General features: G+C 41.4%; 1 protein-coding gene across 2 annotated transcripts in view; it reads left to right on the plus strand.

The window, feature by feature from the left end:
- The first annotated feature begins 1613 nt into the window (after positions 1-1613).
- skap1 (src kinase associated phosphoprotein 1) overlaps positions 1614-23405 on the plus strand; it is a 32905-nt gene continuing 11113 nt past the window's right edge. For both annotated transcript variants that reach the window (XR_003842220.1, XM_029527404.1), the window contains exons 1-11: positions 1614-1872; positions 2946-3051; positions 3639-3664; positions 3835-3942; positions 16384-16464; positions 16676-16759; positions 16844-16968; positions 17376-17439; positions 19194-19376; positions 21692-21745; positions 21900-21997. Coding sequence is in view for 1 of the 2 variants with exons in the window: in XM_029527404.1 (XP_029383264.1) it covers positions 1833-1872; positions 2946-3051; positions 3639-3664; positions 3835-3942; positions 16384-16464; positions 16676-16759; positions 16844-16968; positions 17376-17439; positions 19194-19376; positions 21692-21745; positions 21900-21997 (969 nt within the window). In the remaining variant the exon portion in view is untranslated. The remainder of the gene's footprint in view (positions 1873-2945; positions 3052-3638; positions 3665-3834; positions 3943-16383; positions 16465-16675; positions 16760-16843; positions 16969-17375; positions 17440-19193; positions 19377-21691; positions 21746-21899; positions 21998-23405) is intronic.

Genomic DNA, 23405 nt, shown 5'->3' on the forward strand with positions numbered 1-23405 from the left:
GGCCGTGAACGCAGCGCCGATAAAAAGAACGCGTAAAAACAGACATTTCAGGAAAATATTAAATTCTACTCCCAGCATTGATTGTTGAAGTTACAGGAAAGCATAAAAACGGTACAATTAAATGTAAATATACCAAAGTGATCCAGTGTCTAGTTTTTGTAAAAACTCTGACGCGAGAGAGAGACTGCGAGTCCATGAACGCAGCGTCTGCGAAAGTGGCGTCGTGTAAAAACAAGCTAGCGGCATCTAGCTAAGCTAATATCATATAAGACCATTTAAAGTGAATTTATTCGTGTTTTACGACAGAGAGTGGAATAAATAAATACACTTACGCGTAAAAACACGTTGGCCGGCCGGAGAGTCGCTGGTGCGTTCAGGGGCCGGTTAAGGTTAAACAAGCTGGCTCATTAACGGCCGCTAACTGAGACGTTGGCAGGCCGGACTCGGCTAAACACACCACCATCTTCGAGAGAAACTTTTAAAAAGGGACTTTAAGTTGGAAACGAACAAGCTCTGCCGTAGAAAGTCAGGGGCCTCATCTGGGCTAAGTGACCGCTTCTTTCTCCAGCAACAGGTGGAGCGACGCCATTTTGGTCGTCTTCTTCTTCTTTGGTGTGGACGGCGGTTGGATCAGGATGTCCGCCATCTTGAAAGGTGAATGACCAGGTGAGCGTCCTGATGAGGAGGTAAACAAGCAACAAGCTAAAAGGTGGGTAAAACAGAAACTCAAGATTGCTATCAGAAAAGCACATTTAACGTGTTGACATTGAGGACGTTAAGTGGAAATTTCAGTACTCCTATTTGGGCAAATGTCTGTAATAAATTGCTCTGGCTGTGCAGTATTTAATAGACTAAACAAGCTATATTTGAGGCTGCTGACAGGTGATTAAACACTTAGAAAGCCCCATCCAGCCAATAAACAAGATGTTATTTGTTTTACCACAAAGTAGGGCAGCACTTCATGCGTCACTCATCAGTGTTTGAGTCTTCCCAGTGGAGTTTATACTGCACAGACTAAACAATGCTTTCCACGGGCTTTTAAGCTAAATAAATCCTGGCAAGGCTTTATTTTATGCTCCTTAAATCCAAGCAGTCCCTGTAGAAAATTTGGTGGCAATAACAATATAGTTTGTTACTAATTATAGGTAAGGGTGAGAGGGTGATCAGCGGATACACCTCCAGTTGTTCATAAAGAGAGCAGTAAGTGATCATCACACACAATGTGTGTCCAGTGACTATACAATTCAGCATAAATGAGGAATAAAACTCAACAATCAATGAATGAGTAATGAATATTCACTTGAGTTAAAATGGAGAAATTTGTGACTCACTAGAAACACTTGCATGCATTTAAAATGTTGTTTTTTTTTTTTTTTCATCTACAGGCTTCATTCAAGATCGGTTTTTATAGACTGTAGTGCTGCTAAAAGCAGTGACCAGGTTCACACCCCCACTCAGCCCTGCTTTGAGGTCGTGTTATTGTGTAAGTAGGAAGGTTTACGTTCGTCTCAATATTATCATCAACCTCATCTGAGAAACCAACGTGCAAAGGAAGCTGTCATCTTTGCATCTGCTCCTCCCCATTTTTTGCAAATGTAGGTTCACGCACGGAAGTTAGGTTTCAGAGCAAAAGGGCACAGGTAGTTGGATGCCGTGGCAGTGTGTTTGTGCATGAGAGGCCTTTTGTTTTTGCCATGGAGCTGTAATAATATGCCAAAGGCTCGATGTAAATAGGCTGTTTTGTGGTGTAAAAAGCCAAGTGTGAAAGGTCAGAAAGAATCTGAAAGGTCAGCGAGCCAAAGTGTCTTTAGTTGGACACCACATATACAAGGATGGGGACACTCCCGGAAGACATCAGGAGACTTTTGGAAGGTAATTCCTTTATTTTATTCCAGTGTTCTTTTATGCAGTACCATTTTATATCAAAATCCTTATTCCAGAGGACTTTGGAAATTTTAGTGTTAGGAGAAATGTTTATCATGATGACAGGGTTAAATATAAAATTTACAACTGATAATATAATAATTCTGCCTGACTTAGGTTCTCTGAGCGTGGAGACACATTTGTGGAGTATTAATCTGTAAAGGGAACCATGGAATTAGATAGATTTGCATGTACTGCCGTGCCAGCAAATATGGCCATTGAAGGAGCATTTGCATATGTCAGTACATTCATTTTGTGTGAGTGAGGACACAACGAAATAGAATCAGATAAAGGATGTTAGCCAGCTTTGCCAACAGTATCATGAAGATCAGACACACAAAGCTGTGTCATGTTAGTGTCACTGAGTTACAACAGGCCTACTGACTTTTAAATGACTTTACAGTCCAGTTCAGCTGCATGATGACAGAAAATGTTGATCCTGAATGCTTACTTGATCAGCATTCAGGATTGCGTTTCTCTTTCAGAAGCGAACCCGCGCCAAAAGCAAAATGTAACGTCTCAATCAAAGCGACCTTGGAAATGTAAAAGTTAACCTGCAGGGATATTTCAGTTTTCATGATGGACAAAATATGAGGTTTTCCCTGGCCCATGCCCCACCTCTCCACCAAGTTTGGGGCTAATCAGTTCAGCTGTTTTTTATAATCCTGTGTTCAATCAAACAAACAGACGGAGGAGGAAGTAAAAACCTTGTTGGCTAATCTAATGAAATTAAGATTGCTGTGCTTCAACAGCTCTCACACCTTGATATGCATTATAAACTACCAGACAGCTAACTTTCAAGCTTTAACTTCATATGCCAAGTTCATGATGTTGTTGTCGTCATGCCTGGCAAAGGGGGCAAACAGTGAATAATTCAAGGAGCTCAGTCTGTCACAATCACTCAGTTACAGACTTGTTGATCAAGAACAGTGTGATTTGATTTAAATACTAAATGTCTTCTTCTATTCTTTAGTTTGTGACCATGTTGCCTGACAGTCCTTCAATGCTTTCTCTTTCCTCAGACTGTGAGACATTTCTGTTTGAGATCCTTCAAAGTGAGAAACTCAGTGAGGATGCCCAAGAGGCCTGGAAAGTCTTACAGAATAACTTCAGGGTCGTCCACATGAGGTAGGTTTTTTATCTCTGGAAGAAGCATTAAATCAGTCTTGAGGGAGAGACCCAGAAGCCGCTTTACGTATAATTTCATTGCTTCCTTATCTTACTTTTGCTTTTAATATCACACTAGACCTTTAATTGTTGCTGCAATTGCTTTAAACACAGTTTACTAAATTGCTTTACTAAATTAAAGGAACTCATTTAGTGTAATGGTGTCACCTTCAGGACTTCATTCTTACCGCAATTAAAAGTTTGTACAGCTCTTGTACAATAATCTTTTCTGATCAGGGTAATTTAATCTTAATCTTAATGTCATTTAATTTCCAAGCATGACGAACAATCCGTGTACCCAAAGAACTGAAACTCTTGCAGGTTGTGCGAGAGTTTACTCCGGAAACAAACATCTCTGCTGTTGCCTGCACTTGGTGATAAAAGAGACATGCTCTTCTACAGATAACTTGAGGTTTTGTGGTCTTTTTTTACAGGAAATGCTCACTGAATTTTTGAAGCAAAAATGAAGCTGAGCTTTGTGAAAAATGAAAGCATAGAAAGATGTAAAATGCAACCGATTTTGATGTATGCTAATTTTGATTTTACAGAAATCCTCAGGAGTTTCCCTTTCCATGTAAGTAAAATAACCCAACAATCAGTAATCAAAGTACTTTATTAGCACTGACTACACACAGTTGTTTCTGTTGTGTGTTTCTGTGTAGATGACATTCTTGTCTGACTCACTCACTTTTGGGTGTTTTATCTCCCTCTTTTTCACACACATTTTCAATTGAACATTTTCAGTCGAGGATGACGGCTCTGATGACAACCACAGCTCCAGTCTGGGTCGCTCTGCCCCATCAGATGACACCTCTGTGGCCTCAGACTACCAGGATGATGGAGCCCCTGAGTGTAAGTTCACAATGGTCCAGATTCCCTGAGTGTGTATGTGTGTGTGAGAAAGAGCTGCGCTTGTTTGTGCAGTACAATTCTAAATGTGGCTGTCTCCGCATGGCAAAGCAGCACTAATGGCTTTTTCTTCACAACATTAGTTGTGGTAAAACAGGACAATAATTTTTAAATTTCTGCAGCAGACATTGGCCCAGATGACAAGTAACTTACAGATCATACCACCTAGTTTAACCAAAGAAAATGGGATAGAATTTTAGCTCTAATAATGACACGTACAAGCCTCTTATTATCTTTTCTGAACATGTGTTTCCACTGAATGGATACAGTGTACGACAAATTTGGCATCGACAAAGAAAAAAAGGAGGAGTCAGTGTCACAGAGATAATGTGGTATTCATCTAGATAACTCAACAAGTTCAATTTCAACACATGATCCTCAACAACCCTTCCTGACACCCCTACACATGTCGTAGGAAGCGCAGGCAGACTTTTCTTTTATTGTATATGGTAGCCTGCCTTATTAATTTGAGAAACTGTATCACATCTGTGAAATTTCCCCTCTCCGCTGGCCTCCTACCTTTTTGGCCTCACTCCGGTGATGTCATCGGCAACTCCTCCTTCTCCTCTCCCTCTGAGCCAGTGTGCAGGTAGGCCATCCTGTAGCTGGTGTTTCACAAAGGCCTGAATGGTGACCTAGAGCTCCCTCCAGTGGCAGATCTTCTGTTCCTGGTCTGTAGCCTTGAGCTGTATGTGCAGAGTGTGGGAGGCATGAAGGCAGCCCACACAGAGAGGAGGCTTTGTAGCTCCAGGCTAATGCAGTGATTGATTGACCCCGAGCCCCTCTATTCTTTCACAACCGGGTTTGAAATACAACACTGTACCTGAGGGGCCATGTGGGCTCTATCCCTCTCTCCCTTTATCAATCTTTCTCTCTATCTTCCTTTCTCGGACGTGCCCTCCCTCCCGTTCAGAGTTTTTGTATTTCTGACGTTATGCTCCAGCTAATAGCCCTTGACGTGACATGCTGCAGGTGGGCATTACTGACTCGGCCGCCTCAGGTGCCAATCTCTACCCAGCACTCTATTTCAGCTCCTCTCTTGAGGTAAAGTCTGAATCGTGTGGAATTTCCCAATGAGAAATAAAATAACATGTCGTCACCGCAATCGCTTTGTGATACCGGTAGTTAATGCCAGCTGGATGTAGTCAAAAATGATCCCCTTATTTGGAAACGGCTTAATGAACTCTTCCGTCCTCTGCCCACAAACAAATAATTCCCGCTTCTCTCTGCAACTTTGTAAAAAAAAACAGTAAACAAATCACAGCAGATGGCGGGAACATAGACCACAAGACAACGATGATTCATTTTTTGAAATTGTTTATTTCAGAATAAACACTGCGAGATTTCCTCGGGGAAACAAACAAAATCAAACAATAAAATGCTTTTAAAAATTCCCCTTAAGGCTATAATGGTAACGTGCCCAACTACAAACCACGCCGTCTGTTACTGTGGAGCTCGATAGCTGTTAGAACTCGAATGCGGTGCCACACCATTGTCGATGCTAAATGTGAGAAATAGCCAATTATGCAGCGCCACGAGAATCTTCTTTATCTTTCATTTGCATATTTCTTTTATTAACACCAACTGGTGCCTCTTGACACTAAATAAGTACACTTGGAAAACACACATTTTTTCTTTTCAGTCCTAAGATTTGATTCTGTTAGAGAAATGTACACCTTGCAGCACTATGTCCTTTTTATTGCTGGGGGACTGCTGCCGTGTTAGCGTAGTGAATGGCCTGTGTCCTAACTAAAAGGGCATGTGGAGTTCATAGTTCATTCTCTGTTCATTGCCAGTTGAAAGAAATGGCTCACACGTTTCTGCTGGGCGGTCTGTTTCAAGGGAAGAGGGGAAGGTTTGGAAAATAATGGCGTGACCGTTTAATGAAATCAGTGTCTTCTTAAGAGGACAAATCATCCACGGTGACGACTTCAATTTTCTTTTATTCCTTTTAATGCAAAATTCAGCTTTTTGTTGTGAAAATAAATTATGATTTTGTGATTTAGGGGGAAAAAGGGGGGTTTGGCTGTGAGGAGAAGATGGGAAATTGAGTCTTTTTTTTTCCTCAGTGTAATTGTATCATTTCGTTTGAGCCTACTGTACACAATAGAGACTTTGTGACTCTGAGAATGTATTATCCGTGGTAATCGACTGCCTGCCTTTGCTGCTCTCTGTTCCCTAACCAGAGAGTGAGTGAGTGTGAAGTCGATGGCTGCTTTTACACGCAGGAGGAGCCTGCGCCGTTTGATTAGATGCGGTGGCCTGTTGTCTTCAGCGGACTGGGTGACACCAGATTTGTAATGGCTGACAGGAACAGATGGAGCCTCCATTGTTAGCCCGGGTGTCTGCATGGTAATGTGAACTGAGTTTCACCCGCCGACCGCACCGGTGACCTGACCGCGCCTGCAGCCTCACCCCAGCCTCGTCTGCCCTCTTTAGCAACCTCCACCCCTCTCTCACTCTCTCTCTTTTTCCCAATCTCAGCGCTATTATGGGGCTCACACACATTTGCAGGATGTTTTTCTTTTTTTCCTACACTGACTGTCACACACACGCTTTGCTTTTTACGTATTAAACTTCTCCCTCTGGTGTACAAATCTCACACACACACATGCACTCCCCAGGAGACAGCCGGAGATGTCGGGGTTTTAGTCCTGTCATGCTGTTCGCGGGTCAAGTTTACGAAGTCGGAATGGCCTGTTTGTTTTTCTTTGATTGGGGAGCACCGCTGGGTGCTCGGGGTTGTTGGCAGGGAAGCTGCAGTGATGACAGAGTGCCGCAGGAAGAGCTTTGTTTCAAGAGACTTGCCAAAAAAAAAAAAGAAAAAGATGGTGCTTTTGAAACATCTTCCTCTTCTTCTTTGCGATTGTAATGGTCCTTTGATTATGTACCAGACAGCACGTATTTGCTCAGGTGTGGGTTAGGTTGGCTCTGAAACTCAGATTTCACGTGAACCTTTTCTTATTATGCCACATTAATTGGTATTATTGTATTACATATTTTTGTTAATCTTATTTATCTGATATCTGAAAATATACCAAAATTTAATTTAAAATAGAGACAATGATTTTCTTCTTTTTTGGGGGGGATTTTTTTCCCCCATTGAATCACCTACTAATAATAATAATTATAATAATATTTGGTAAGAAAGTTTACTTTCCAGTCTGACAAAGAAAAGCTGCATATTTTTGTTGTTAGAAGCCAGAACGTCAGCATTCTTGGCATTTTTGCATTAAAATTTATATTTGATAATTCAGCTGACTAATGTTTTCATCACTCTTTATTGTGTAGGCCTTTGTAAAGCATTCAGGAATGTGACTCCTGTCACTGGCAGTGATTACTGCCCTGGCCCAATTTCCCCACCCAATAATTTGCAATAGAAGGCAGTAGGATAACCAATTTGAAATTACGTCTCGCTTTTGGCGATTCCTCATTTGAATATGAGGAGCCAATATACGGAGTAACAATATTATTACACGATGCCGGTAAATAGAATATTAAATCAAAATTTTGTCGTTTTGGCTGAAGCTTGATAAAGCTATATAAAATGAAGTGTTTTTGAGGATGCGTGCCCAGCTCTGTTGGCAGGTGAAACAGGAAAAGGCGATGCCAGCTGATGGATTGATGCCCCATTAGGGGGTAAATCAGCGCTGTTTTAGGTGCCAACTGGCCCCTGTCTATGTTTGAAGTCAAATTAAGCCACGGAGAAAGACAAAGTGTCTGACTTTAAATGAACAAGAGGCACAGACAGAAATGTTGGAACGCCGCTGAATATATCGCACAGTAGCGTTAAGACCAGTGTTTCCTCTTTGAGACGCACCTGGATGGTGATTCTGGGGTCTGCACAGATGACCTCCCTGCAGGTTTGTTGGCCTGTGTTTGTGCCGTCTCCCCAATTACTGAACTTTTGACCTTTTGGCCTCTTGCCTGGCCAACCTGTGACCCGTCTGCACTCAGTCCAGAGTTGTGTGAATGATTGGCCTTCCCGTCACACAACGGCCATCAGTCAAGAAGTTTCTCCAGACTCGCTGATAGCCATCTACTGTATCTATCCATCAGAATATCTGCCTGGAGATTAATTTTTCACCGCATTCATCGGTGTATGGATTTCATGACATTTGGATAGCGGCTGCTCGTTTGCAAGGAAGCGAGGAATATGTTAATGACCTCCACTCCTCCTCATTCTCCTTCGCTCTCCTTTCCTCTCCTCCCTCAGTTGCTGCCTGCGTGCTTTTCTAGAGAGACACACACACTCACATTACGAGGCAGGAGCAGGCTCTGTGCATCGCTGCGACTGCTCGCCATCAGGGTTCAAAAGTTCACACTATTCCCCTAGGGCTACTGTGCTGCTGCAGATGCTGATAGTCTTTTCTTTCTCTCCCTTTCTCTCTCCCTCTCTCGGCTGCCTTTCTCTCCCTCTCTCCCTCGCTGTTTACACTATTAATCTTGTACACTCTCTCTCACACACTCACTCACACTTGCTGGCAAGAAGAGAGCGGCTTGAAGGGGGGATTTGGACGTATTTAACCGAAGGGCATCCATCACTCTCATCTCTGGTTTCACCCCCACCAAAAGCCACACTGTGTAGTTTTTGCATCCTCCTGGTTTGTAAGCCTTCCGACGTAGCTCTCCCCTCGTTTGCTTTGTTTTATTGTTGCATTGCATATAATTACATCCCTCCGTTGCCTCTGGTGTAGCGTCATGTTTGAAACCCAGGGAAAACAGGCGAAGGTAAATGTGCAGCAGTCCATCTGTAAAGAGGCACATAGGCAGAATGCAAAGTGGGAAGCTGGGGCAGGGTGGCTCCTAATCTCCCCCAGAGCTGTCAATGTCACAGACAAATAGCAAAACTATCAGATGCGGCGGGTTCACCTAGAGGTTAGCGTTCCCAGGTACCTCCTGCATTCACTCCCTCTCTTTCTCCCCCTGCCTTGCAAATGAGAATTTGATTTTGCCCTCCACTGGAATCCATTTCTGGAGATGAATGAAGTTTCAATGCCAAGCCCAGGTGGCCCCGCTGATTTCTTAGGGAAATAAATGGTGATGGGAGAGATGTGTTGGCCTGTAAACAGACAGTGACACGACGGCTCCCAATGCCTCTGGGATCCCTCTGTTTAATTGTTGCTGTAATGTAGCACTTTAAGGTCATTAACATGCCCTTGTGGAGTTATTCAGGGATGTTGAGGATGCATCCCTCTTTACATCGAGATCTCTGCACGGCTGAGATGAGTCGTCAACGTGTGTGTGCCAAGTGGGACAGGGCTGTTGTCGGCTTATGCGCCGTTTGAGGATTGCTCATCTACAATGGAAATTTTTATCGTTGATTTATACTGGCCTGTGCTGTAAGTTAGTTATCTCACAGAAGTAGAATTAGAGAAGAGTAGATTGGGACGGTATTTAATTGCACAAAAACTTTGCCCTGTTTGGTGCTAAAAAAACTGTAATTAGTTTGATTTAAAGCAACCAATTTATATTTAGATGATTAACTTCAAAATATAGATCCTCTCCATCTAATTAGCATAAGAGTGTCATTCAAAGAAATGTCAGACATAAACGAACATAATAAAATAATTGTTTTTAAATTTAGTTGGTCTGGGTAGTTCAGCTTAATTTCATGTCTCTGGGGATAATTTTATAAACTCAAAAAATACTGAATTTAAAAAAATAGTTCTTTATTGTTTTATGTTGCTTAATCTTTTTTGAATTCATTTGTACGTTTCACAGATTCAGTTTTGAATGACTTCTGCTGCAGTTACTGTCATAAAGGATGATTTACCCTTCTCATTTGAATGACGCACCGCAGAACAATTTCCTGTTATTTCAGATTCATTTACATGTTAGTTTTTAAACAGATGTGAGTCCAAAATCGTTGAGAATAATTAAATATTTAAAAAAATGTTATTGAAATAGATAGTTAGGATATTATTTTTATTTAACTTGTACATGTTAACCGTGTGTGTGTGTGTGTGTTGTATTTACTGTAACACACAATTTTTACTGTTATTCAATTGCAGGTATTTCAAAATTAGCCATATTTTCTCATGCAAAAGAAAGGCAACTTTGCAACCAGTTTGCTCAGAAAAGGCCAACTCTGAAATAATAACTGTCATTACTTTATACTTGACTAAATAGAAACCTACAAAAAATATATAATAAATATATCCCCACAGGAATTAGGTACAGAGCTCTTGGAAATTTTAAGAATGAAAGTAAAACAGTAAAAATGTATGGTATCCGTAATGGGAGAAATTTATCTGAATGAATAATAATCTTTATATGATTTAGAAATAGGAACTAATACATTGACTTTAATTATATGAATCCCAGTTGGTTAAAAAAAAAAAAAATCTAAAATTTGATCCGCTAAAAAAATGTAATTAAATATTCTAATTTCAAGCAATACAAATAGCGTCAGATTTGAGACTGATTTTCACATTTGGCTGTATGTGCTTTGAGGGAATAATTTTCCTGTAATACCTGTTGCCCACTGACTTGTCAGTGATTGATGAAGGGAGTCAAAGAAAGATAGCATCATATAATTGTTTATTGGCATAATATGTAACAGCAGTGACTATAAAATAAGAGTGATTATATATAAAGGTAATAGGCATCAGCTATTTGTCAGGAAGTACTGACACAGTCCTCACCAACATATTTATTTACCATTATTGCTGAAATTATATTTAAAGCATTTTAGTGGAACTAACAGAAGCATTTTAAGGTTGCAATAACTGCACATTCAGAGGGCGAGTGTGTTGATTTTCTCTGAGTGCTTTTCCCCCCAGGCTGCATCGTTGACTGCGTTATATCCGGTTTTTATCACAGATACACAGGCTCTCCTGTGGGCCCGAACTCTTCCATTGTTGGTATTTATATTCATACTACAGTTTTATTTTTTTTTTGTTGTTGTTTTTTTTTTTTTTTTTTTTGGGGTGTGTGTGTGTGTGAGTGTTTTTTTTTTCTTCTTTTTTTTAAGTCTCTGTCAGTGTAGCAGCTGAAAACCATCCCCAGCGATTAGAGGATCATTGTATCTGCAGTTAAGCATTTGAATCGTGGTAGTAAATCTAGAAAAGGGAAATTCAGGGTCGGTGTAGACGCTGCTTATAGCTGCCCAGGGGGAAGCCAATGTCACATAGTAAATTTAGCCCCTTAGTGTCTTTACAGTGGTTGGCCTGTGCGGCTTGAACGCAGACGGAATAGAGGAAAACGGAAACTATAAGGATTTGACATCAATTCCTGTATTAAAGGTGTATAAATTTTGTTTGTGTTACAAAGTCAGACGATAAAAGAGAAGAAACACTTGATATCTCTGCATGGCACACAGTTGCATTTTCATTGATTTTTATTTTTTTTTTATTTTTATCTTTATTATTATATTTTTTCCCCCAGAAATGCACGTTAAAGCTTTTACACAGCTTCACCTAGAAAAGCTTTTAGCTCCAGTCAAGAGAGAGACAGATATTTGTTGTTTAACCTGATCGACATCCCTGATCAAGAGAAAAAACAAAACAAAAAACTTAATCACTCTGCTTAAATTCCTGTTCCCATTAAACATCAGCAGACGACAACGCAGGCATCAGGCAGCCTGATATAATGCACTGCATGTTTTCTTTGGTTCAAACACATGCATTAGGAGCTCCTAAACACGGTTTATGTATCGATGACTGAAGTCCTAATCAAATCAGAGGGAGGAGAGGAGGGCAGGGAAGACATTCTGCCCTTAACCTCAGTGCCTCTCAGTCTCTCTCCTCCCTTCTGACGGCCGCCTCGCTGGAGGGACGCACAGCAAGGGCCTCCTACTGTAATGAGGAAAAATGTATCAATTTAGCTTTGGCCTGTGTGCAGATTGAGCGCCGGGTGGGTGAAGGTGCACTGAGTGAATCCTTTTTCCTAATCAAGGACGGTATCAAAGAGGATTGCGGTCTCGCTCGCTTCGTCTGTAGAATCAGCAGCATTCCTCCCCTCAGCCCCCTCAGGGCTGGGGGAGCCTCTTTCTGCCTTCTGTTTCACCTCATCAGCAGAGTTCACGCGGAGGTCAGGTCCTGCCCCCTGATGCTGCATTCAATGCAATACCTCTTGCATTGAAAAGCCCCCGCGCTTAAGGACTAAGCAAAAGAGAAATAAAACATAACTTGCTGATTTTTTTTTATCCCAATTTATTAATCCCATTAATAGTAATGCCAATTCATATTTTATTTATTTACATTTTAAACTTAAAGTAAACACGATGATTTTATAGCAATATGTGACTTGCTCTGTACAAGTCTCATTCACATTCTGAAGTTATTCATAGGTTTTATGAATTGGCAAGGAAATGCGCCAGATTTTGCCATGAGGCTCATTTTAATGCTCAGGTTTTGGGAAGGAGTTAAAAATTAAAACAAAAAAGGAAAACAAAAAGGAAACTAGTTAAAATTGGGCTAAAATTGGAAATGATTATTCAATTGTTTAAATGGAGAAACTGGATCTGTTTCTAGCTGTTTAAGGTCATTTTCTTAATGTAGAAACACCAAAAATGCACCAGTTTAGCTTCTCGATCATAAATATTTGTAGCATTTAATATCTAGATATTTTGGCCACAAAAGCAGTTTAATTTAACCAGTTTGTGCTTTAGTGACTTGTGACAGTCTTACGTGACACAAATAATGAAGTGAGAAAATAACAGACAAATAAATCAATATTGGAAATACTTGTCACAGCTCGAACACAGATGAAAACAAGACAGCAGTGTGTGTAGCTGAATCCATCGTAAAGGAAAAAAGACCCAATAAGAGCTGTGACAGAAGAGACAAACACAGAACATATCACCGTCATAACTTCACCACAACGGATGAGTCTCAACACCGAGGAACACAAATCTACAGTATAGCAACGCAAAGATTACAGATGTACACATTTAAGCAAATATGTGAAATATATCACACACACACACACACTCATTAAGACAAAGAATAGATTAGGTACTTTAAAACCACCAGTATTTGACATCACATATGGCATGCAGACTTCAAATAGACTTGATAGACATTGATGGACAGAGCAAGGCAAAAATATTCTGTTAATTGGCTTTTTTAAACGTCTTTCCAAACATCCTGTTAGTATTGAATGGCACGGCTGGTGTGTCAAACATCTTAGCTCCACAACTGCATGATTTTAGGCAACAAAAGGTTAATAGAAGGAAGAAGGAAAGAAAACGGCTTTTACACAGGGCTTCATCTTCGGCTTTGTTTAAATAGCGAACTGAAATGTTTCTATAGCTGGGGATGCAATTGTGGCTCAGATGGTTGACTCTAAAAGTACAAGGCCCCCCGCTGGGACTGAACTCGGTTCCCTCTGCCTTCCTACTGTCTCTGTGAAAAGATAATAACAGGGGCTGCTCACGCTCCTTCAGCATTTCCATCTTCCGCGACAGTCAACATCTTCGGTGCATTTTTGTGTTTTCATAACATCCATGTAGCATTATGACCACCGTTAGATCTAATGTAACATATTAGTTCTCCCACCCAACCATTTCCCTTCATTTTGATTCACTTTCTATCCAGCCTTTGATTGACTTTCAGCCTAACTAAAGTGGATTTTAATGAGAGAATACATTAACTCCCTCTGGTCATGCTAACATAAATCAGCCTTTTCTTGCAGGATCAACTGCTGAGCTCATAACACCATGCTGAGAGAGTGTGAATAACCAAATGAGAGATTGTGGCTGTGGCAAAACCGCTGGCAGTTCAGATGCATTGTTGTGTATCTCACCCCACCCCACCGCCACCCCCCCACTCGAGTTTAAAGCAAGTTCAGGATGGCAATACAACGTGGCACTTATCAGCCCACAGGTCAGCTCGCTCATGAAAATGCTCCTTCGCAAGGATCAATTAAACACATATCTCTGGTCAATTTCTATTGATTATCTCCTTCCATTTAGAGATGGTGGGGGGGTTGGGTGACTCAAATCTTTTCCTCGCTGATGACCGCTGAGAGACGTTAGATTCAGTTAGCACGGCCTGTAACAACTCCTCACCTTGATTTACGAAACACGTGATGCGACCCCAGCATCACATCTGTCTGCTTCTCTTTGTTGGTAATTGCACTCAGCTAAATAGGTTATGCTGAAATATCAATAAATTGCCATCAAATTAATGTCAATACCAAAGCTGTAGATGGTGCTAATTAAAACGCAAAAGGGATGAAAATGAAGTCATGGCATTGCCCTGAATAATTGATACAGCAATTTATGATTTTTATGAAGGAGTGCCGTCTGTCTGCGATTTTGATGAGGCCTTAATTAGATGCATTAATGTGTCTCTCTGTGCCTGTACTCCAACTCAAAACTCAAACACCATGATGGTTGTTGGGCTTTTTTAACGCTCTGAATGAGGCTGTTTCAAATAACATTACCCCTGAATATCCTCTTAAAATTGCACTGGTCCCAAAGAGGTGTTAGTGTGTAATTTTCATTAAAAGGAGGCATTGTTAACTCAGGGCCAATCAGCATCGGCTTTTGTTTAGGGTGGGAGCAAGAAGCGTTAAGCAGCACGGTGCTTCTGGGTTGTGCTGCGACCCTGTGGAAGAAACTAGAACTATTTTCCTCATGTTCCAGTTTTCACTCGTATTTGCCATTTTTTCGCTCTTGTGTTCGTGTTCGTGTGTTCATACAAAGAGAGACAGTCAAGTGAGGTCAGGTCACTTGGCGCTAAGGTATTAAGCACGCATGAATGTGTAATGTTTATTGACTCAAGCAGATCAGAGTGATCCTGTGTTGATTTTGTACCTCCTCATCTATTAGCCGGGCTCAACCTTTCTAGATAAATGAAGAGTGAGGGAAGCAGACGGATGAGGGGATTAGAAGTGGGCCGCAACAGGGAAACAGGCCCGGGGAAAAAAAAAAAATGGACGGACTGCCGGCGGATAGATGAGGTGGAGGAGCATAATGACTGCTGTTTGTTATGATGTACTGAATCAGGTTCTCTTTGACAAAACAGTCCTTAGCACCTCTGTATTTATAGTGTCACCAGTCAGTCCATCCACAAAGGCAGGTTGATGATATGTGAGCGTGTTAGTGCTGTGAGGTGTCTGGGGCTCTGCTCTGGAATGACCTGCTCATCTGTCAGACCCGTGAGCTGAGGCGGTGCAGGGTTTGGCAGGATCACACTTTTGACTCTTATGAACTTAAATCTCTTGAATGTTTGCCAAGAAAAAAAAGGCACTATCGGCTTTATTTTGCATCAAAGGTATTCTGACTGAGAAACAACAATTTTGATAGGCCGCTCAACTGCAGCTCCTTTTTTCATCTCCCTAACTCTTGTCAATGAGAAAGAGAGAAGAGTTTTTGTACCGCTGGGGAGGGGGATGCTCTTTGTTTAAGCCAGTGGACCCTGTTTGGGATGACATGTTTGGGTTTTCCCAGCAGTTAAACAGGTCCTCTCTGAGGGGGATGGACTCCAGGCATTCCCCCTGTCATCAGTGGCCTGTATGGGATGTCACACAAATTGTCTTTAAATTTTTCCTGCGTTTCAGGCTAAAACGGCGCGTCCTGTTCTCCTGCTGCTTTTTCCTCCTAATGCCTGTTGACTAATGAATTCAGAGGAAACTGTTTTTGACACATGGAAAAAGCAGGTAGTCCTGTTGAAGTGTTGGGCGGAAGACGGCCCTCGAGGTCGACCTGGGGTCAATCTCACAGGTTCCCCTCTTAATGACTAAAGGCTAGAAAATAGGTCAAATGGGGCAGATTTCTTGTTGGAACTTTTTCAACATGGAGCAGCTGGTTTAAACTGCCCCTCTTGAGATGGACGACTAGTTCAAACACTTTTCATGTAAACACAAAGGTGAAAAAAGCAAGCAAAGTCATCCAAAAACGTTTGAATGCCACAGTGGGCTTAATGCTGCCTGAAGTTCATTACTTTCCAATAACTGCACTAATTAACTTCAAGCTCTGCAGTTGTACCATTGTCCTATCAAGTTTAAAATTTGACTTTGCAAATTGAAGAGAGTTGTTTAAATCCCCACAGGAAGGTTGCTCCCATTAAAAGTGCAATGTGAGTGGATGGATGGACTGCAGTGCTCAGCAGCACTGTAAATGTATCGATCCGGTTTCCTAAAGGCTAGCAGGGATGTATTTGATCCACATGGATGGAGACTTTATATTTGTGTGTGTGTGTGTGTGTGTGTGTGTGTTGTCTTGAAAATGAAGTAGATTTAAGTGCAGCTTATTAGGAGTTAATGCTGAAAGGATTTGTTGATTAGTGCCTTAAAATAACAAATTAATCATTTAAAATGAAATTATTAGAAGACTTGAATGATGTCACTGGTCTCTGAGTATTTCTTATAGGCCTTCACTAAAATACCTCAGCTTCTGGAGGACTAACTGACAAACTGCTCCTGTGTTCACAGACTATGGGGACATCTCTCCTGTAGCAGCTCAGGACCTAAGCAACATCTTGAAGCAAGGCTACTTGGAGAAGAAGCGAAAAGGTGTGGCAACATATTAACAGCAGTAAAGTGTCAAGATTTGGCCAGTTTTACTGCAAAACAATAACATCAATGGTTTCAGTGAAACACTAACACACTGAAGGAAACTGCTGTTATTTGGCTTAAATAAGCTGTTTAATGCCCATTTTGCATATGAATAGCTGCCTGCATGTGGGTCATTTCCATGCTGATCTGTTTCCATTTATCCTTTTAGACCACAGTTTTTTCGGCCCTGAGTGGCAGAAGAGATGGTGTGTCCTGAACAACTCAATATTCTACTACTTTGGGAGTGAAAAAGGTTTGTTTGAGACGCTGACATGCAGAAACATTACACATACTTAATCTGAATCAGATAACCTCCCATGTGCTCTCCTCCCCACAGATAAACAGCAGAAAGGTTCATTTTATATAAACGGCTACAGTGCACAGCTGGTGCCCAACCTGAGAAAAGACTCCAAGAAAAATTGCTGCTTTGAGCTCTTTGCACCTCAAAGACGGACTTTTCAGGTCTGTATAAGCTTCACAGCAAGTAATTTAATGTCAAATAAACATCAAATATTAACCAATCTAAACACAAATACTATCACTATATTTATTGGTTTTTTTGAACCGTAAACCTTTTCTAGACCAATAATTAGTTGATGGTAGAGATAATTAGAGATTAGAGATAATTAGAAGATAATAGTTGCAGCCTTATGTGTAAAAAATATCATTTATTATTTATATTATTATATAATATTATTATTATTTCCTAACTATCATTTAGAAAATATATTTTCTTTTTTGTCTTTTTCTTGGCCAGATAAGAGGAGATTTGGTCCGTGCCTCAAAGTAGAAAAAGCTGTTTAAATGCAGCCGTAGATGCGATGATGATGATTATTATTATTTATGTACTATTGTGACTGTCCCTCCAGCTGACTGCCAGCAGCCCTCAGGAGGCCAGGGAATGGGTGGACCAAATCAATTTTGTTCTTAGAGGTAAGCCAGCATCTCTTCGTTCTGTCTCTGACACCGCTTGCTTTATGCTTTTTTGTTTTCTTGATGCTCCTCCTAGGTTTTCTCCCTTTATTTATGTCCTTTTTGGAATCAAGAGTTTATGGATAGGGGGTTATAGAGGATGTCATGTGCCGAGACAGATTCATTTTTAGCTATAAAAAATAAAATTCACTTTAGTTGTCTTTTGCAAAAACACAGTCAGACTTTTTTTTTCTCTCTTCTGCCAAACTTCGCCTGTGTTTTCGAGGGGGCGGAAAGGTCAGAAATGAAAGGGAGCCTTTTATCATCTCCGACTCAAAAGAAAAACCACCCACTCCATCACTAACTGCACGGCAGAACACACAAGTCCTGAATCTCCTCATTCGACATGTCACCCACCATGTCATGTGCACCATCATGTAGCTCCAGCTCTCCGTCAAACTCCCTCCTCCCCAACCCCCGCTCCCCTAACCCTCCTACCGAATTCCAACTTACAGGAAATTGATTGGTAGATGTTCTGGTTATCCTCCAGTGACATTGATTTCTGCTTGGCCGCTGGAGTACGGCAGAGGACCTGATACCCTGTGTTGCAGTGGGCAGTCGCCTGCAATGAGACGGCTCCTCCATCTGAGCGAGCATTCGTGCCTCGTCTACTCTAAAATGGGCTCGGGCCGGGCCACTGATTTGCGGGAAGTAACAGACACTCGGCAGTTTGTCTTACTTCCTTCCAGTCCGGTTTTACTACAAAATGCAGTCTGATCCAATACATGCAGATTGTTTTTTAACTGGTTTAAGAAGTCTTACTACGTGCCCTGTTTTTGTGGCCACTCCTTTAAGAACTTTGTGGAAAATTCAGATAGTATTTATATTCTTTTTTTTTTTGTGTAAAGATTATCGTTATTGCATTTGGTCTTTATTTGACTGTGAAAGTAGATGCACATAAGGAGAGGTATGACATGCAACAACAGATGTGATTATACAGGGAGAACAGTTTAGGTAAGAAAGAAAGAAGCTATAGAGAACATGAAAATTTGAATTGCAATGTTTCTGTAACTTATTTTTAAAAATAATTTATTGATCAGAAGAGCAACAAAAAATGGGAGTAACATAATTCATGAAAGTGTTTTATTTATTTATTTATTTTTTTTGGCTGGAAAATTCCCAGTAGAGATGTCCCAGACCTTGAATTAAAGAAATTGGTTGAATCATGTATCCATCAATTTTCTGCTTTTCATATTAATGATTTAATAACAATATTATTCAGCAATATAAATTGCCAGGGATTACTGAAGAACAAAAACATTATACAAATATATGAAAAAAGAAAAATATAATTCTTGCTTTTATTATCTCCAGTGCTTTTTACTGTTATCTTTCATTTCTTGACTGATGAAACAGACATTAGATTACAAACTTAGTGCGATTGAAAAGGTCTAAAAAGTCTTAAAATTAACTTGGTGAACCCTGCGGAGACTGAACAGATCATTTAAGTTATTTATTGAAGATAAACGTGAGAGTGTTTCTATTATTACAAATAGGACTGACCTGACGGTGTTATAAAAGATTATAAAACACAAGAGAAGACAGTAAAAAAAGGATCATTATGTGCAGCCTGAGTCCAGCCTGTTGTGAAGCCAGGACCCTTCAAACATTCCTCTTACTTTACCCTTTAATGCATCTGTGTGTCTTTTGTGCCACACTGTGCTCCATCTTGACGCTGACACCGCCCATCACATGATCTCTCCTTCTCCTGATAGATCTCAGCTCCAACTTCATCCCTTTCGAGGAGGAGGAGGAGGATGAGGAGGAAGAGGAGCCCTATGATGACATTGGGGGGCTGACCGGCACTCCGCCGTCTGGGGCCGCTGAGAGCCGCAGACAGGCAGCTGGGCCGGAGGAGGTCGACGAGGAGGACGAGGATATCTATGAGGTGCTGCCAGGTATGAGGATGTGGAGGCACGGATGTTTCGGCAAACACCCGCACACAGATGAATAGACAGGAAGGTGCTGCAAACACAAACTATCATGATACTCAGTCAGACCAACAGACACAGACACTCTGCCTCTCACACACACACACACACACACTCCAGCCCGCAGGGATTTTTTCAACAAGAAATATTTGTGATGATCTTCCCTGGCTGTGAATTTTGTTTTCCCAGGTGCCTCCCTATCACCACAAAACCCAGACTGATCACTCATTTTAAATCAAGCAACACTAATAAGCTTGTCAGGACTGGGGCGGCTGCTGCAGAGCCACACAGGACAGGAAGGGGAAGATTCCCCTCATGCCGACAAGAAATCGGCTTCCTCCGGTCTCCGTCCTCATCTTACTGAGAGCTATCTGCTGAGAAGCAGTTATGTTGTGGAAATCAGCGAGAGCCGAGTCCTTCTCAATGCTTTGTCATGGAGCGTCCAATTAGCTAATGTTGCCAGGCAACAAATAGCCCACAATTCAATCCACTAAGCAGAGTTTTGGCCAAAATCGCCTAGCAACAGCAATTTAGTTGAAAGGAAGTAAAAACTGCATCTCTCAGGCTTAAAATAGTTCTGGAACTCTTAATGTCACAATTTAATCGAAATTAGAGTTTGATGGAGAATGCTGCAAGAGGGAGAGAGTGTGTGAGTCTGCACCGAGGGGCAGACAGTCCCATGTGTCAGGGTGGCTACAAGATCCCGAGAAGGACAAAAGGGGTGATCCGATCTTCTCAGGGCCGTCGTCCATCACTCTTTCTATTAAATAAGATATATCAAGATTCAGTTTCACTCAGTGAGTACATTACCTTTGCCAAAATCACTGGTGAGAGGGAAATCAGTCTTCAGACTGTCACGCCAGCGTTCAAAGCCATCTGGGAAGAGGTACAAGCCCTGACCACAGATGGCATATCGAATGACGGGCTCCTTCGTTCACTTTCTCACCCCTTCACTTATCAATCATTCTGCACCTCTCTTTGCTCACTTCTAGCCACTACACTGATTAAATACTGTTGAATTGCAAAAGAGTCAAGAGAAGCTGCTTGTGCTTGCATGTAAAGAATCTACGTTCTTTCTGAACAAATAGAAATATTGCTGGTTAGCAGTCTTTGCAGTGACTGCTCTGTTAATTTGTTAGACTTTTCTTCCTTTATTGCCTACATTAATATTTAAGATTACTTTGCAAGAGTTGCCATTCAAATTTACGATTATTTTCCTAAAGTTATTAACACTGAACATGTGGGGAAATATTAAAAGTTTGCAAAAATGCTTCCTTGTCAGATACATCTTGCAGCTGAACAAGTGAAGGAAAGCAGAGAGTAGAAGTGAAGCATTATTTTCGAGGTGACAAGCTTACCTCACTCGTGTCGAAGCAAAACTGTCCAAACATGGCTCAGTCGCAGGCAGAATGCAGCGTTGGTGGTATTGGTTCTCGTGCTGATGACTGATTTTATTGACTGGAAAATTAAATCACTTTGATATAGAAACCGTTGGCCCATAGCGGTGGCCTCTCGACTGAAGGATGCTCTTCTCTACAGCAGCTGAAGAGTGCTGAACAAATGTTTGGGCCTATTGCAAACAAAATTAAAACAGATTTTTTTTTTTTATCTTTTCAAGAGAAACTGTGATTATACACAACTGTGCATTTTAAAGAAAATTAGTTGTGTGACAACCTGAAAGTGCCAGTCACTGTGTGTGTGTTTGACAACCTCTCACATTTACTGTATCCAGTCACAAACTGTACATGTGATCACAAGTATACATGGTGGATATACAGAGTGTGTGTGTGTGTGTGTGTGCCGTCCTTCCTGCTCTTCCTGGAAGCAGAGGCGCAGGTTGTGCTGGAAGGTGGATAGTGTTGCTGCGTTGCTGTCAGCCTGCTAGTGTTAAGGATGGATGTGGGAGACAGAGGGCAGGCATATCACTGTGTCACCTCTCAGACCACCGGGGGCCACGCCCCGCAGTCGATGACACGACCGCCTCCGCCTGCCTTAAAGGCAGCCTCGTCCTCTTCAACTTTTCCCGTCTGTGACTCTGATTAATTTCAACCAACTGATTCTCATCAACGAGTTCTGTCTGGTGAAAGAAAAACAAACTGTATGGGTCGTGCAGATGCATCACAGATCGTCTGATGATACTTTTTGTTCTTTATGTTGTTGTTGTTTCTTTTGGGCTGCACATTTGTGAGACAAATAAAATCTTGAGAAACATTGTTTTTTACTTGAACAGCAGATTAAATTAGACAAGGATAAGCATTCTGTCTTTTCATTTGTTTGTGTAGAGGAGGATTTTCCTGATCAGACGGAAGAGAGCAGTGAGAACAACAACAAACCAGGTCAGCCCTCCATTACAGCTTCGTGCCAATAATGAGAAAATTTGCAGCTTAATAGTTCACACCAACTGTCTTTGTCTTTGATGGGAGAAAACACCATTGTGTTGTTTTTAATTTACATTTTGTGCGCCGCATTTCCTCTCATCTTGCTCATCAGATTACGCTAACTACTACCAGGGTTTATGGGATTGCGTGGCGGACGAGCCAGACGAGCTGGCCTTCCAGAGAGGAGATCTCATCTACATCATTAGTAAGGTCAGTGTCAGCATCAGAGGTTATTTAAACTTTCCTGTCCTCGTTCATCTGTAATGAAAGCCACTCCTGACCGCGCCCAGTCGTACATCTAAGTACAGCAGCAATTACAGTAGTTTAAATGGAGTCAAACGTGTGCCAGATGTGGAAAATGTGTAATTATTTAAGGGTTAAACAACATCAACTTCAGTAATCACTTTGTCCTCATTTACTATCCCAACATGCTGATACCCCAACATCTAAATTCCTCTGTTGGTGAGCACTTGTGTCTTGATGCAGCAGCGAAGCACCAGCAGTGGCATTGTCTATTCCTGGGCCACTAGGGTGAAGTGCCATTCGGGCGCTGCGTAATGGTGCTGTTGTTCATTACGGAGCCTCTATCACAGGGGTTAATTGAGTAGGCAGCCATGCGAAGCTCTTCCTTTCTGTTTGACATAAACTGCAGGTGAAGCCATCCTGCATCTCAGCTCTTTTCTCTCAATCTATTTCCTTGTGTTTTATGGCCATCTTGTAGTTACATGCAGAGTATCTACTAGGGAAAAGCCACCCTACTGGAAATCAATGGCTTGTAATTTGGGCACTTTTACTCTGCTGCGTACAGCGACTTGTTGTCAGTCGCTGTACGCTATTGGTGGGTTTGAAATTGAATCATCATGTTCCGTGTTTAGGTTAAATTATCTGAAGAGTGGTGGGAGGAGGAAATTACAACATATTCCGCTTTCTTGTCAGTAATTATAAGTTAGAGATGGAGAAATTATGCCTTCAGCCTCATGAGCTATTGCATCTCCGATCAGCAGTTAGAGAAACAGAATTTTAATTATTTGTGATATTAAAACACAGAAATTAAAGAAGGTTGTAATTTCGCACAAACAAGCGAACAGTGTCAGTTGCTGTAGAAGAGCGATGAGCCTTTTGTCCATAACAACAGACGTGGCACAGGTGAAATATGCCTTTCACACAAGATAGACTTTTAATTGAGGTTCTCTCTGTAGTGCCAGATTAATGAGATGCCAGCCTTCCCTGTCTGTGTGTGCTGCTTGATAGGGGGAAATGTCAAAACAGCCGTGTCCATTTTTCACACATAGATGACAAAGGCAGCGCACTTGGGGAAACAAAGGGGACCTGGCTCTATGCTACAGATCGTCTCAAACAGCTTCAGCCCTGCCAGGCGTATTACTTTTCACTGTATGGATCAGATTACTGCCTCGCTGGAGACCTTAAAAGCAAACTGAAGTTGTAGGTTTGGAAGCGAGACTCGGTCGTAGTATCTCACAATCTTAATGACACAGATTACTCTTGTTTTGTCAAGCTGTATGCTGGAGTCATAACACAGTGACAGACTGTGAGAGAGGACTCTAACTATCTTCTAATGGATTTAAAGTGAGGGCCTGGCTGTAAATTATTTAAAGGT

The sequence above is a fragment of the Echeneis naucrates genome, chromosome 19, assembly GCF_900963305.1.
Source record: "Echeneis naucrates chromosome 19, fEcheNa1.1, whole genome shotgun sequence".
NCBI lineage: Eukaryota > Metazoa > Chordata > Actinopteri > Carangiformes > Echeneidae > Echeneis > Echeneis naucrates.